Source organism: Pan paniscus, chromosome 12, assembly GCF_029289425.2.
Source record: "Pan paniscus chromosome 12, NHGRI_mPanPan1-v2.0_pri, whole genome shotgun sequence".
In the NCBI taxonomy this organism is placed as follows: Eukaryota; Metazoa; Chordata; class Mammalia; order Primates; family Hominidae; genus Pan; species Pan paniscus.
In genome coordinates, this window is record NC_073261.2 from 78,965,533 (window position 1) to 78,981,540 (window position 16,008).

At 44.4% G+C, this 16,008-nt stretch overlaps 1 protein-coding gene across 3 annotated transcripts in view; it reads right to left on the reverse strand.

The window, feature by feature from the left end:
- MSH2 (mutS homolog 2) overlaps positions 1–15,702 on the reverse strand; it is a 127,725-nt gene extending 112,023 nt beyond the window's left edge. For 2 of the 3 annotated variants that reach the window (XM_055108003.2, XM_055108004.2), the window contains exons 1-6: positions 15,370–15,701; positions 10,303–10,457; positions 8,486–8,764; positions 6,295–6,441; positions 4,451–4,600; positions 2,432–2,565 (exon numbers count right to left, since the gene is read on the reverse strand). In XM_055108003.2, coding sequence (XP_054963978.1) covers positions 2,432–2,565; positions 4,451–4,600; positions 6,295–6,441; positions 8,486–8,764; positions 10,303–10,457; positions 15,370–15,580 — 1,076 coding nt within the window. In that variant the 5' untranslated portion in view covers positions 15,581–15,701. Of the gene's footprint in view, positions 1–2,431; positions 2,566–4,450; positions 4,601–6,294; positions 6,442–8,485; positions 8,765–10,302; positions 10,458–15,369 lie in introns of all 3 variants that reach the window. The other variant, XM_003822678.5, reaches the window with a different exon arrangement.
- Positions 15,703–16,008: the final 306 nt, after the last annotated feature.

A 16,008-nucleotide genomic window follows, 5' to 3' on the forward strand; every position in this document is an offset into this window, starting at 1 on the left:
CAGGTGGGGTATTAAGCAGATAATATTTTGACTCATAAAGCCATCCTCACAGATGTTACTTCTAATGAACAAGTCTTGTAAAACCATTAGATTTTAGAAATTATTGCTATGTCCCATGAAAGTAACCTTTCCTTACCCTCTTCTTCAAAAACCTACTTTTGATAGATAGCTTGCTTACTAAAAAGTGTTACTCTGATAATTATATTAGGTGACATTTCAGGTTTCTAAAGGGTCTAAACACATGCATCCTCCAGTTCTTAAACCAGAAGGGGATCACTGACACTTCCTCTATTCCCATAAATTGGAAATTAAAAATATAACCAATGACCTATAGCTTGAGTGTTAAATTATCAATCACTTCCTTTAAAAAAATTAAAGAGGAGAGAGAATAGACATACTTGTTTTGCTTGTGTAGGCCCAGACTCTGCTTGGAAGGATGTTCAAGAAACTAACACTGTTGCTCCCAGGGCAGGTGGTGGCAAAATACAATAGGAAATGTGACCCTGGAGCCATGCAAGACAGGGGCTCTTTATGGAGCTGACAGAGAAGGGGATATGACTTATCACTGTATATCCACCTGTCCTTTTTGAATTTTGACACATATAACTACTTATTCACAAATAAAAATTAAAAATTGTAAATTGCCTTAATTACTTGCAAATTACCCAGTCCTTCCAATCTCTTTTATTGATACCTCATAATTGTACACATTTGGGGGTTTGTAGTATTTTAATACATGTATACAATGTATAATACTTAAATCAGGGTAACTGAGATATCCATCACCTCAAACACTTATCTTTGGGGATCCAATCATTCCAATATCGTTTTTGTTGTTGTTGATTTTGGGCGTCTTTTTTTGTTTCTCTGTTTGATACAAAATCTCGTTTCTCACCCAGGGTAGAGTGCAGTGGCACAATCTTGGCTCACTGCAACCTTTGCCTCCCAACTCAAGCGATTCTCATGCCTCAGCCTCAAGAGTAGCTGGGATTACAGGCACACACCACCATGCCCATCTAATTTTGTATTTTTAGTAGAGATGGGGTTTCGCCATGTTGGCCGGGCTGGTCTCAAACTCTTGACCTCAAGTAATCCACCCACCTCGGCCTCCCAAAGTGTTGGGATTACAGGGGTGAGCCACCGCATCTGGCCTGTTGATTTTTGTTTGAGACAGCGTCTCACTATGTCACCCAGGCTGGAGTGCAGGGACATGAATATGGCTCACTGCAGCCTCAACCTCCTGGGCTAAACAATCCTCCAGCCTTAGCCTCCCATGTAGCTGGGACCACAGGCACATGCCACCATGCCCAGCTAATTTTAAACAATTTTTTTTTGGTAGAAATGGGGTGTCATTTTGTTGCCCAGACTGGTCTCAAACTCCTGGGCTCAAGCAATTATCCTGCCTCAACCTCCCCAAGTGCTGGATTATATGTGTGAGCCACCGTGCCCAGCCTCAATTTCTTTTTTTTTTTTGTTTTTTGAGACAGGGTTTCACTCCATTGCCCAGGCTGGAGTTCAGTGGCACAATCATAGCCCACTGCAGCCTCAAACTTCTGGGCCAGGGTGATATTCCCACCTCAGCCTCCCGAGTAGCTCGGGCTACAGGTACATGTCACCACACTGAGCTAATTTTTTTTTTTCTTTTGTAGAGATGGCGTCTCACTGAGTTGCCCAGGCTGGTCTTGAACTCCGGGGCACAAACAATTCTCCCACTATGGCCTCCCGAAGTGCTGGAATTATAGGCATGAGACATCGCACCCAGCCCCAATTTCTGGTTCTAAATCACTAAATCCCACTCCTCTTCCCCAACAAACCTGGCTTTAGAAATCACCTTAAATTCATCAAGCAGTACTTACGTACATTACACTTCACTTAAAAGTTTTAAAACTTGTATCTAAAAGAAAAGACTAAAATAAAATATATTGAAATACTAGTAATTTTAGGATAGCAGAATTATACAACCTTTTATTTCCACAATTTTAAAGATTTTCTGACATATATGTTAAGGTCACCTTAAATCTTTTCTAGGATAAAGAGTTAAGTGCTTCCTATATATCAGACTGTAAGTATTTTATGCATATTAAATCATCTCATGCTTATAATCCTATTAAGTAGCTCTTTTATTAATGTCATTTTAAAGGTGAAGAAACTATGACATAAAGGTTGAGTAATTTACCCAAGATTACACACAATATGAACATGTTCGATACCATACCATCTCAAATAAAATAAACTTTTATAGTGAAAAAAAAACTTATTTTAAAAAATGACTTCTTTAATCAATCTAAATAATTACCACTCTATTACTATGTACTCTGTACCGTTAAATGGTAAGATATACTTGCAAAACTGCATATTACAATAAGTGGTATAATCATGTGGGTAACTGCAGGTTACATAAAACTAACAAAAGTATAAACGAATAACATACCTCTCCTCTATTCTGTTCTTATCCATGAGAGGCTGCTTAATCCACTGGTTAACAAGTCTTTGTCCTTGAGGGGTTTTACACTTATTCAGCAAGGCAGCCAGAGACTGACAGCCAGTGGTATCTTCAACAGAACCCTAGTAAACAAAAAATAAAATAGAAAGAATGGCAAGCTCGTTAGTGAAAACCTTACTACGCCATGAAAAACAGAGGAACAATAACATAATATTCTTCAAATATTAAGAAATTTCCACAAAAAGTTCCTCTTCCTAAGACCAACTTTCAACCTCTTAATCCGTATGTTCAACTGTACATTTCTCCCCCAGCCAAAACCACTTTATAATTACTACAGTTTTATTTTATTTGTTGAGACAGGGTCTCACTCTATTGCCCAGACTGGAGTGCAGTGGTGCCATCCTGGCTCATGGCAAGCCAGAACTCTTGGGGCTCAAGGAATCCTCCCACTTCAGCCTTTCGAGTAGCTGAGACTACAGGCGCACGCCACTAAGCCCCGCTAATTTTTTCTTTTGTAGAGACAGAGTCTCACTATGTTGCCCAGGCTGGTCTCAACTCCTGGCCTCAAGTCTCCTCCCACCCTGGACTCCCAAAGCGTTGGGATTACAGGCATGAGCCACGTCACCCAGCCACTTACTGCAGATTTAGACATAAAACTTCTTAGAATGTCATTTTAAATTGCTAGGCCAGGCCCAGTGGTTTACACCTGTAATCCCATCAATTTGGGAGGCCGAGGCAGGCAGATCACCTGGAGTTAGAGTCCAGCCTAGCCAACAAGATGAAACCCCATGTCTACTAAAAATACAAAAATTAGCTGGGCATGGTGGCAGGCGCCTCTAATCCCAGCTAATTGCCCAAACCGGAGAGGCAGAGGTTGCAGTGAGCTGAGATCACACCACTGCACTCCAGCCTGGGCGACAAGAATGAGACTCCGTCTCAAAAAAAAAAAAAAAAAAAAAAAAAAAAATTGCTATTAGTAGTATACAAAATTATTCATAAAGTGAGGACTAATACTACATAGATAGCTTGAAACTAGAAAAAAAAAAAAAAAGCAATTCGAGAGCAAGGCACAATGAGACACACTCGTAGTCCCAGCTACTTTGGAGACTATGATAGAAGTGCTTGAGCCCAGGAGTTTGAAGCTGTAGTACTCTGATGGCACTTCCTGTGAATAGCCACTGCACTCCAGCCTAGGGAGCATACATAGTGACACCAGTCTCTCAAAAAAAAAAAAAAAAAAAAAAAAGCCTTGAAAAAAAATAGCAGAGCATGGTGGTTCATGCCTGTAATCCGAGCTACCACTCTAGAGGCTAAGGCAGAAGAATCACTTGAAGCCAGGAGTGAGTGAACATCCTGGGCAACACTGTGAAACTCCAACTCTGAAAAAATTTTAAAATTAGGCAAGCATGGTGGCTTGTGCCTGTAGACCCAGCTACTCATGAGGTTGAAGCAGGAACATCGCTTGAGCCCAGGAGTTCAATACTGCAGTGAGCTATGATCTTGCCACTTCACTCCACCCTGGGTGATAGAGTAAAGCCCAGTCTCTAAAAAAGTAAAAAGTAGGCTGGGCACGATGGCTCAAGCCTGTAATCCCAGCACTTTGGGAAGCCGAGGTGGGAGGATCACCTAAGGTCAGAAGTTTGAGACCAACCTGGCCAACATGGTGAAACCCTGTCCCCGCAACCCTACTAAAAATATAAAAATTAACCAGGCATGGTGGCAGGCAACTGTAATCCCAACTACTTGGGAGGTGGAGGTTAGAGTGGGCTGAGATTGTGCCACTGCACTCTGGCCTAGGGAACAAGTGAGACTCTGACTTAAAAAAAAAAGTTAAAAAGTGGAGTGGAGGAGGGGAGAGAAAAATACAGCCATTTAAAGCTAGTTATCTAATCCAAGTATAATAATATTTCAAAATATTTTAGCTCCTTAATAAGCTTCTTCAGTATATGTCAATGAAAACATTTTTTAACCATTCAACATTTTTAACTTTTTTTTTTTTTTTTTTACCTGAAAAAGGTTAAGGGCTCTGACTGCTGCAATATCCAATTTCATATACTGGCTGAAGTCAAAAGTAGTCAGTTCAAACTGTCCAAAGTTGGAATCATCTGATAAGAGTTCTAAAAACTTGATTACCGCAGACAGTGATGAAACTGCAACCTAAAATTAAGAATTTAAAAATTGAAGATTTCTATACCACTGGATCCAGTTCTAAAGATTTTAAAAAACAAATGCAAAATGAAAATAAATTCTGAAGTCCCTCATTTTCCTTGGTGTTCCTTCCCAATCCAAACCAAGAAAACTAAAGGTTAATCTCTTGAGATTTGAAAATGGTTTTTACAAGGTGAAAATTAACAGTAATTGCAGCATTATTTAGAATAGCCAAAAAAGAAAATTACCCAATTGTCCATCAAAACTAAAATGGGGGCCAGGCGCAGTGGCTCATGCTGTAATCCAAGCACTCCGGGAGGACGAGGCGTGTGGATGACTCGAGGCTAGGAGTTTGAGACCAGCCTAGCCAACATAGTGAAACCCCGTCTCTACTAAAAACACAAAAATTAGGCACTTTCAACCTTGTGAGGTTAGAGTGAGAAAATGGTTACCTATGAAGAAGTGGGCCCTCACCAGACAACAGATCAGCCAGTGCCTTAATTCTGAACTTCCCAGCCTCCAGAACTGTGAAATTAAAATACAAAAATTAGCTGGGCATGGTGGCACATGCCTGTAAACCCCAGCTACTTAGGAGATGAGAAAGGAGAATCGCTTGAATCCAGAAGGTGAAGGTTGCAGTGGGCTGAGATCGCACCACTGCACTCCAGCCTGAGCAACAAGAGCGAAACTCACCTCAAAAAAAAAAAAAAAACAAAACTGTGAAAATTAACTGTAATTGCAGCAGTATTTATAACAGCCAAAAATGAAAATTACCCAAATGTCCATCAAAATTAGAATGGGGGTCGGGCACGGTGGTTCACGCCTGTAATCACAGCACTCTGGCAGGCCAAGGTAGGTGGATCACCTGAGGTCAGGAGTTCAAGACCAGCCTGGCCAACATAGCAAAATCCCCTCTACTGAAAATACAAAAATTAGCCAGGCATGGTGGCGTGCAGCTGAACCGAGAGGCAGAAGTTGCAGTGAGCTGAGACCGCGCCACAGCACTCCAGCCTGGGCGATAGAGCGAGATTCTGAGACTCCATCTCAAAAAAACAAAAAAAAAGGTAAAATGGGGAGAGTAGCAGTGGCGGGCGGAAGGGAAGTAAAATGGATAAATTCTGACATGCTCGTGATGAAATATAAATGCAAAAATCCACAACTACACTCAATAATATGGATAAATCTTACAAATATTGAATGAAAGAAGCTAGGCAGAATATATTATATAATTCCAAGTACATAAACTATAAAAATAGGCCGGACGCAGTGGCTCATGCCTGTAATCTCAGTGCTTTGGAAGCCCAAGGCGGGCAGATCACCTGAGGTTCAGGAGCTTGAGACCAGCCTGACCAACATAGAGAAACCCCATCTCTACTAAAAATACAAAAAAAGATGAGCCAGGCGTGGTGGCACATGCCTGTAATCCCAGCTACTCAGGAGGCCAAGGCAGGAGGATCACTTGAACCTGGGAGGCAGAGGTTGTGGTGAGCCAAGATCGTGCCATTGTACTCCAGCCTGGGCAACAAAAGTGAAACTCTGTCTCAAAAAAAAAAAAAGCTTAATATCATTGATACACAGTTTAGGTTTTGAGATAAATATGACAGAAATATCCTTCTAAAAAGTCACTATAGTTTACATATTATTTATTATATATTACATATTTACATTATATATATTGTAATTCACATTTATAATCCATGTACCTGATTCTCCATTTCTGGCAATACAGCACTATTCATCTGCTCTCCCTTTTTGCCTTTCAACAACCGGTTGAGGTCCTGATAAATGTCTTTTGTGGAAAAGTCAGCTTTTTTTCTTTCTGTGATCAGAATTCCTCCTCTTTGAATTATCTATTTTGAAAGAAATAGTTTAAACTACTATGAGAAAAGGAATAAGAAAAGCAAAAATGAAAATTATAACATTGATAACTATAGTGATAACAGATTCACCTACATTAAATGTTTATACAATGTGCAAGACACTGATAATATGATGTACTGATACACTTTTTACATCAATAAACTAAATTTTCATCAAAATATAAAATTACGTTCACACAAAGCTTTCAAAAAATAGTCCCAACAGTAACAACTCTTTTTTTGTTTTGAGACAGAGTCTCACTGTCGCCCAGGATGGAATGCGGTGACACGATCTTGGCTCACTGCTACCTCTGCCTCCCAGGTTCAAGCAATTCTCCTGCCTCAGCCTCCCAAGTAGCTAGATTACAGGAGCAAGCCACCATGCTTGGCTAGATTTTTTTTTTCTTTGCATTTTTAGTAGAGACAGGGTTTCAGCACATTGGACAGGCTGGTCTCGAATCCCAGACCTCAGGTGATCCGCCCGCCTCAGCTTCCCAAAGTGCCAGGATTACAGGTGTGAGCCACCGCGCCCAGCCACAATAACAACCCTTAACAGAACTATTACTTGTGGAAAGTTGCTTAGATACAATCTATGCTAAAAATGTCCATCACATGTGTTATCTCCAGCGGTGCTTATGGTACTTGAGGACCACAAAAAGAATCTTTGGGAGATACATACCTTAAGAAATATCTAGGCCTGGCGCTGTGGCTCACGCCTGTAATCCCAGCACTATGGGAGGCCAAGGCGGGCGGATCACAAGGTCAGGAGTTAGAGACCAGCCTGACCAATATGATGAAACCCCGTCTCTATAAAAATACAAAAATAAGCTGGGCGTGGTGGCATGTGCCTGCAGTCCCAGCTACTTGGGAGGCTGAGGCAGAAGAATCGCTTGAACCCATAAGGTGGAGGCTGCAGTGAGCCAAGATCGTGGATCGTGCCACTGCACTCTAGCCTGGGTGACAGAGTCAGACTCAGTCTCAAAAAAAAAAAAATCTAAATAGGCTGGGCACCGTGGCTCATGCCTATAATCCCAGCACTCTGGGAGGCTGAGGTGGGAGGATCACCTGAGGTCAGGAGCTCAAGACCAGCCTGACCAACATGGTGGAACCCTGTCTCTACTAAAAACAAAATTGGCCAGGTGTGGTGGGGCATGCCTGTAATCCCAAGCTACTCCTGCTGGGGCAGGAGAATTGCTTGAACCCAGGAGGTAGAGGTTGCAGTGAGCTGAGATCACGCCATTACACTCCAGCCTGGGCACCAAGAGTGATACTCCACCTCAAAGAAAAAAAAAAAAAGAAATAACTAAATAATAAACCACATGCCTATACAAATGACACAATCAAAGCCGAGCATGGTGGCTCATGGCTGTAATCCCAGCATTTTGGAAGGCCCAGGTGGGTGGATCACGAGGTGAGGAGTTCAAGACCAGCCTGGCCAAGATGGTGAAACCTCATTTCTACTAAAAATACAAAAATTAGCTGGGTGTGGTGGTACACACCTGTAATCCCAGCTACTCGGGAGGCTGAGGCAGAAGAATTGCTTGAACCTGGGAGGCAGAGGTTGCAGTGAGCCGAGATCGCACCACTGCACTCCAGCCTGGGCGACAGAGAGAGACTCGGTCCCAAAAAAAAAAAAAAAAAGACACAATCAGAATTTAGTTAAAATAAAACAAATAGTAAAATAACAGGCTAAAGTTCCACTCGAATTATCAAAAAATGCTAAAGAACTGCATCTTATTTGATAAATCCATAATTACAGTAATATTTACCGTAATAATTACTCTTTTGGAACACAAGACAGAAAGGAAAGGGGGGAGAAAAGATCTGAGGTAAAATAAATCTTACACAACGAACAGCTTGTTCTAATGTCCAATTAAATATACAAAGTTTCTGTAAACATCAGAACATTATTTTAATTAGATACAACAAAAAAGAGTTTTTAAATTATTTTTCCTTAAATGAAACAGTATCATGTCAATTAAAGAGCCTTTCCTAGGCCTGGAATCTCCTCTATCACTAGACTCAATTTGCTTACCTGTCTCAGTTTCCCCATGTCTCCAGCAGTCTCTCCTCCGGGTAAAACACATTCCTTTGGTCCAATCTGGATGAGGAGAGCCTCAAGATTGGAGAACTGATCATTATCAGGGAATTCACACAGTCCTAGTTTCCTCTGTATGGAATCCACATACCCAACTCCAACCTGTCTCTGGCCATCAACTGCGGACATTTTAACACCCACAACACCAATGGAAGCTGACATATCATTGTTACCAAAGAGAATGTCTTCAAACTGAGAGAGATTGCCAGGAGAAGCCTAAGTAAAAATAAAATTTTAAAAATTTAACAAACTCTTGAACATACTTTAAAATTTTATAAGCAAAAAGGAAAAATCCAAACTCGATGAACCTTATTAATAAAATGTTTTCTCTTTTTTTTGAGATGAAGTCTTGCTCTGTCACCCAGGCTAGAGTGCAATGGTGCGATCTCAACTCACTGCAACCTCTGCCTCAAGGGTTCAATCGATTCTCCTGCTTCAGCCTCCCCAGTAGCTGGGAATACAGGCACACACCACCACGCCTGGCTAATTCTTGTATTTTTAGTAGAGATGGGGTTTCACCATGTTGGCCAGGCTGGTCTCGAACTCCTGACCTCGTGATCCGCCTGCCTCGGCCTCCCAAAGTGCTGGGATTACAGGTGTGAGCCACCACGCCTGGCCAATAAAATGTTTTCTTATAAAAAAATAACTGGCTGAGTGCTGTGGCTCACGCCTGTAATCCCAACACTTTGGGAGGCCAAGGCAGGTGAATCATGAGGTCAGGAGATCGAGACCGTCCTGGCCAACATGGTGAAACCCCATCTCTACTAAAAATACAAAAATTAGCCGGGTGTTGCGGCATGCAGCTGTAATCCCAGCTACTCGGGAGGCTGAGGCGGGAGAAAAGCTTGAACCAGGGAGTCAGAGTTTGCAGTGAGCCCAGATGGCGCCACTGCACTCCAGCCTGGCGACAGAGCAAGACTGTCTCAAAATAAATAAATAAATAAATAAATAAATAAATAAATGCATGCTTGTGGTTGGGCATGGTGGCTCACATCTGTAATCTCAGCACCTTGGGAGGCCAAGGCAGGCGGATCACTTGAGGTCAGGAGTTCAAGACCAGCCTGGCCAACATGGTAAAACCTTGTCTCTACTAAAAATACAAATCTGTGGCGCTAATTTGTGGCCATCCTCACCTATTATAAGGATCTTAGAGATACATGTCTCTATTATGACCTTACTGCTGGCCCTGCCCTCCCCTCCCCTTTCCCTCCCCTTCCCTGGCCCTCCCCCTCCCCTCCCCTCAGAAATTATCTATCTAATCTATCCCTCTATAGATTTGGGATCTCCCTACATTCCCCAGGGTGGTCTCAAACTCCTGGACTCAAGCAATCCTCCTGCCTTGGCCTCTGAAAGTTAAACTGTAACCTCAACTTCCTGGGCTCAAGTGATCCTCTCACCTCATCCTCTTGATTAGCTGGGACCACAGGTGTGTGCCAATAGCCCCAGCTAATTTTTTTTAATTTTTTTATCTTCAGTAGAGATGGGGCTTTACCACGTTGGGCAGGCTGGTCTTGAACTCCTGGGCTCAGGCAACCTACCTGCCTCAGCCTCCCAAAATACTGGGATTACAAGCATGAGCCACTGCGCCCAGCCAAACTGCAAGTTTTTAAAAACCACATGCTAATTGCTATTAAAGTGTCTCAAACCATTCTACTATCACAATCTACTTAAAATACTAAAACACAATTAAATTCTTCACATTTTTATTTTTCTACTCTTAAAAAAATAAGTAAATTAAAAAGGAAGATAATTACCTTATATGCCAAATACCAATCATTCTCCTTGGATGCCTTATTTCCAGCTCTATTCTTATAAACTTCAACTCTATACTGACGAACCAGAAGAAGATCTTTTACAAAAGATTCAAAATTCATTTTACTAAGCACAACACTCTGCAGATTCTTTGCTCCTTAAAAAAAAAAAAAAAGTACATTACAGATTTGAGATATTACATGTTCAAGCACTGTATTAGCTGGACTTCATGCTGCTGATAAAGACATACCCGAGACTGGGAAGAAAAAGAGGCTTACTGGACTTATAGTTCCACATGGCTGGGGAGGTCTCACAATCATGGCAGAAGGCAAGGAGGAACAAGTCATGTCTTACATGGATGGCAGCAGGCAAAGAAAGAGCTTGTGCAGGTAGACTTCCGTTTTTAAAACCATCAGATCTCATGAGGCTTATTCACTATCACAACAGCATGGGAAAGATCCATCCCCATGATTCAATTATCTCCCACCAGGTCCCTCCCACAATACATGGGAATTCAAGATGGGATTTAGGTGGGGACATAGCCAAACCATATCATTCTGCCCCGACCCCTCCCAAATCTCATGTCCTCACATTTCAAAACCAATCATGCATTCCCAACAGTCCCCCAAAGCCTTAACTCATTTCAGCATTAATTCAAAATTGCAGTCCAAAGTCTCATTCAAGACAAGGTAAGTCCTTTCCGCCTATGAGCCTGTCAAATCAAAAGCAAGTTAGTTACTTCCCAGATACAATGGGGTACAGGAATTGGGTAAATACAGCCATTCCAAATGGGAGAAATTGGCCAAAACAAAGGGGCTACAGGGCCCATGCAAGTCCAAAATCCAGCATGGCAGTCAAATCTTAAAGCTCCAAAATGATCTCCTTTGACTCTATGTCTCACGTCCAGGTCATGCGGATGCAAGAGCTGGGCAACCACAGCCTTGGACAGCTCTGCCCCTGTGGCTTTGCAGGGTACAGCACCCTGCCTGGTTGCTTTCATCAGATGGCGTTAAGTGTCTACAGCTTTTCCAGGCACATGGTGCAAGCTGTCTGTGGATCTACCATTCTGAGGTCTGGAGAATGGTAGCCCTCTTTTCACAGCTCCACTAGGTGGTGCCCCAGTAGGGACTCTGTGTGGGGGCTCTGACCCTACATTTCCCTTCTACATTGCCCTAGCAGAGGAACTCAATGAGCACCCCACCCCTGCAGCAAACTTCTGCCTGGACATGCAGGCATTTCCATACATCTTTGAAACCTAGGCAGAGATTCTCAAACCTCAATTATTGATTTCTGTGCACCTGCAGGCTCAACACCACCTGGAAGCTGTCAAGGTTTCAGGCTTGCACCCTCTGAAGCCATGGCCTGAGCTCTAGGTTGGCCCCTTTCAGCCACAGCTGGGGCAGCTGGGATGCAGGGCACTAAGTCACTGGGCTGCACTACAGCATGGGGACCCTGGGCTGGCCCATGAAATCACTTTTTTCTCCTAGGCCTCTAGGCTTGTGATGAGAGGGGCTGCCATGAAGGCCTCTGACATGCCCTGGAGACATTTTTCCCATTGTCTTGGGGATTAACATTGGGATCCTCATTACTTATGCAAATTTCTGTAGCTAGCTTGAATTTCTCCTCAGAAAACGGGATTTTCTTTTCTATCACATTGTCAGGCTGCAAATTTTCCAAACTTTCATGCTGTTTCCCTTTTAAAACTGAATGCCTTTAAGAGCACCCAAGTCACCTCTTGAATGCTTTGCTGCTTAGGAATTTCTCCCACCAGATACCCAAAATCATTTCTCTCAAGTTCAAAGCTCCACAAATCTCTAGGGCAGGGCAAAATGCCACCAGTCTCTTTATTAAAACATAACAAGTGTCACCTTTGTTCCAGTTCCCAACAAGTTCCTCATCTCCATCTGAGACCACATTAGCCTGGATTTCATTGTCCATATCATTATCAGGATTTTGGTCAAAGCCATTGAACAAGTCTCTAGGAAGTTCCAAACTTTCCCACATTTTCTGGTCTTCTTCTGAGCCCTCTAAACTGCTCTGACCTCTGCCTGTTACCCAGCTCCAAAGTTGCTTCCATATTTTCGGGTATCTTTTCAGCTGCATCCCCCTCTATTGGTATCAGTTTACTGTTTTAGTCTGTTTTCACGCTGCTAATAAAGACATACCCAGCTGGGTAGGTAATCCCAGCTCTTTGGAAGGCGGAGGCGGGAAGATCACTAGGTCAAGAGATCAAGACCATCCTGGCCAACACGGTGAAACTCTGTCTCTATTAAAAATACAAAAATTAGCTGGGCATGGTGGCATGCACCTATAGTCCCAGCTACTTGGGAGGCTGAGGCAGGAGAATCGTTTGAACCCGGGAGGCGGAGGCTGCAGTGAGTCGAGATCGCACCACTGCACTCCAGCCTAGCAACAGAGCCAGACTCTGTCTCAAAAAAAAAAAAAAAAAAAAAAAAAAGACATACCTGAGACTGGGCAATTTACAAAAGAACGAAGTTTAATGACTCTGCAGCCAGTTCCACATGGCTGCAGAGGCCTCACAATCATTGAGGAAGGCAAGGAGGAGCAAGTTACATCTTACATGGATGGCGGCAGGCAAAGAGAGCCTGTGCAGGGAAACTCCCGTTTTTAAAACCATCAGATCTTGTGAGGCTTATTCACTACCAGGAGAACAGCACAGGAAAGACCTGCCCACATGATTCAATTATGTCCCACCAGGCACCTCCCACAAAACATGGGAATTCAAGATGAGATAAGGGTGGGAACACAGCCAAACCATATCAAGCACCTAACACAATGCTAACCCAAAAACTTCCAGTGTTTTCTCAGTAATTTATTCATTCATTAAATTGTTTATGAAGCACCTATTATATGTGCAGGGACTATGGAAGGTAATAAATAGTGAATAAACATAGACCCTCTGCTTATATGGAGTCTACACATAAAAATCGTAAGTTCTAAAGATAACTTTTTAATTTTTTTGTAGAGATGGGTCTCGCTATGTTACACAGGCTCGTCTTCAACTCCTAGCATCAAGCTATCCTCCCACCTTGGCATCCCTAAGTGCTGGAACGAACCACTGCACTTGGTCTGTCCTTTCTTATAATTTTTTTTAAAGTCTTTTTTTTTTTTTTTTTTTTTTTTGAGATGGAGTCTCGCTCTGTTGCCCAGGCTGGAGCGCAGTGGCACAATCTCGACTCACTGCAAGCTCTGCCTTCCGGGTTCACACCATTCTCCTGCCTCAGCCTCCCAAGTAGCTGGGACTACAGACACCTGCCACTGCACCCAGCTAATTTTTTGTATTTTTAGTAGAGACAGGGTTTCACCGTGTTAACCAGGATGGTCTCGATCTCCTGACCTTGTGATCCGCCCACCTCTGCCTCCCAAAGGGCTGGGATTACAAGCGTGAGTCACTGCGCCCGCCCTGTTTTAAAGTCTTATGTAAAATCTATGTAGGTCAGGTGCAGTGGCTAATACCTGTAATCCCAGCACATCGGGAGGCCAAGGTGGGTGGATCACTTGAGGTCAGGAGTTTGAGACCAGCCTGGCCAACAGGGTGAAACCCCATCTCTACTAAAAATACAAAAATTAGCTAGGCGTGGTGGCACGTGCCTGTAATCTCAGCTACTCGGGTGGCTGAGGCAGGAGAATCGCTTGAACCCAGGAGGTGGAGGTTGCAGTGAGCCAGGATTACACCACTTAACTCCAGCCTGGGCGACAGAGTAAGACTCCGTCTCAGAAAAAAAAAAAAAAAAAAAATTTCAGACTTTTCATTGGCTACAGCATAAAATTTCAACAGCTCAACACCACACGAAAAGCCTTTGGTCATCTAACCCCACCCACCTGGGCCAGTCTCCTCTCCTTCCTTTTCTACACCAGCAACGCCAATCTACCTCGTTTCAAGCCCTCTCCCTAGCAAACTTCTAGTCCACCAAGACTCAACGTGGACTTTGGTGTCTCATATAACGCCTCTTCCGTTGTATGAGACTCTTCCAAAGTCTTCCGTCTTTGGCGATCCTGCCTTGGCGCCTCTTGTAACCTCTTACAAGCTCACCTCCATAAGCCTCCAACTTGAATTGTAATTATTTCTGCCTTGCTGTCCAATACTGATCTCTATGAAAGTAGAGGTATTTCTTTTTTCATCTAGTGTCCATAACCCTGCCTAACACATTTATATCTAACGGATGAAACATTTTTCATCAGGAGTATCGCATTTGCACTAGTCCTCTAGTCAGGACTAGAATCCACAACTCTACTCCCCCTAGGATGCTCTTTTCATTAGCATAACTACATAGCTGCAAGAAAGCGCAAAGAAAACAGGGAGAGAAGAGGTTAACTAGGCCTATCCAGAACATTTGGCCCACATAGGGTGAGACGTTTGTAGCTTTCCAGGGAGAGATAATCCTGGATAGATGGGGTCGGGTGACGGAGAGCACTGAATGCTGAGCTGAAGCAGATAGCGTCCATGACTGGCCCAAGGTCACACGTTAATAAGCAGAGGGGCAGCGACTTGATCCCAAGCAGCCCAGCTCCAGAGTCCGTTGGTCCTGACCACTTCATCATACTGCTCTTCAACGGCGCTCCATTACCAGCCCCTTAGCTGGACCGGCGGTATAAATGGGAGCGTCGTGGGAGCAGAATTACGTGAGTGTCATAAAAGGGTCTCCTAAACCCCCAGTCTATTTTAAATCTCACTCCTGGCTGCTGTTTGTTAATAAGAGATTCTGGCCGTGTTTGTAATGAGCGCTACATGTAGGGCCAAGGCGAGGAATGCGACTGCTGGAAAATGAACTAGAACAATGCATTAAAATGCCTGGCACGACGTAAACACTCCGTGATCACAAGTTCAGATCCGGGGCGGCTGGAGAGGCCCGGGTTTCAGGGCTGAGGGGGGCGTCCCTCCGGAGCCAAGCAGAACCTGGGGACGGCGGAATCCCCACAAGCACCAACGTTCCGCCCCCGTGCCTCCGCGCTGGAGAGGCTGCTCACCGCCCACTCTCTGAGGCGGGAAAGGAGCCGCGCCACAAGGCCCCGGGTCCCTCCCCAGCACGCGCCGTCCCCGCCCTCACCTGCCGGCCCCATGTACTTGATCACCCCCTGGGTCTTGAACACCTCCCGGGCGGCCAGCAGCGCGTCCTCGCCGTGCGCCGTATAGAAGTCGCCCCGGTCGAAAAGGCGCACTGTGGTGGTCGGCTTCTCCGGCATGCCCTGAAAGAAGCGCACGAAGCCGACCTCGGCCGCGCTCTCCAACTGCAGCGTCTCCTTCGGCTGCACCGCCATGTCGAAACCTCCTCACCTCCTGGTTGAAGGAACTGCGCGACCCCACACCCACTAAGCTGTTTCCCGCCTCCCCTCCCACGTCCCCCGAGCGGCGTCCGGCCACGGCGACCACACCCAATCAGCTTCCAGGGCTGCGTTTCGGTGGGTGGGAGTCTGTCGCGGCAACCAATCATAAGCAGACGCGGCCCAGCTTCCCGCGCACGCTGGTGACTTTAGCTACTGCGCATGCCTGCGCCTAGGTCGCGCGGAAACCCGCAGACGCGCATTCTTAGTAGAGCTCCTTTCTGTGTTTACTCAGCTGCAAGGCTTGGAGCCCCTGGGTGGGGTGTATGCAAGGGTAGGTTGCCACCAGGTGGGAGATTTCCGGCAGATACTGAGCTCGTAATGTGCCCGGAAGCATGGGAGTAACATCAGAAGGAAACTTGAAA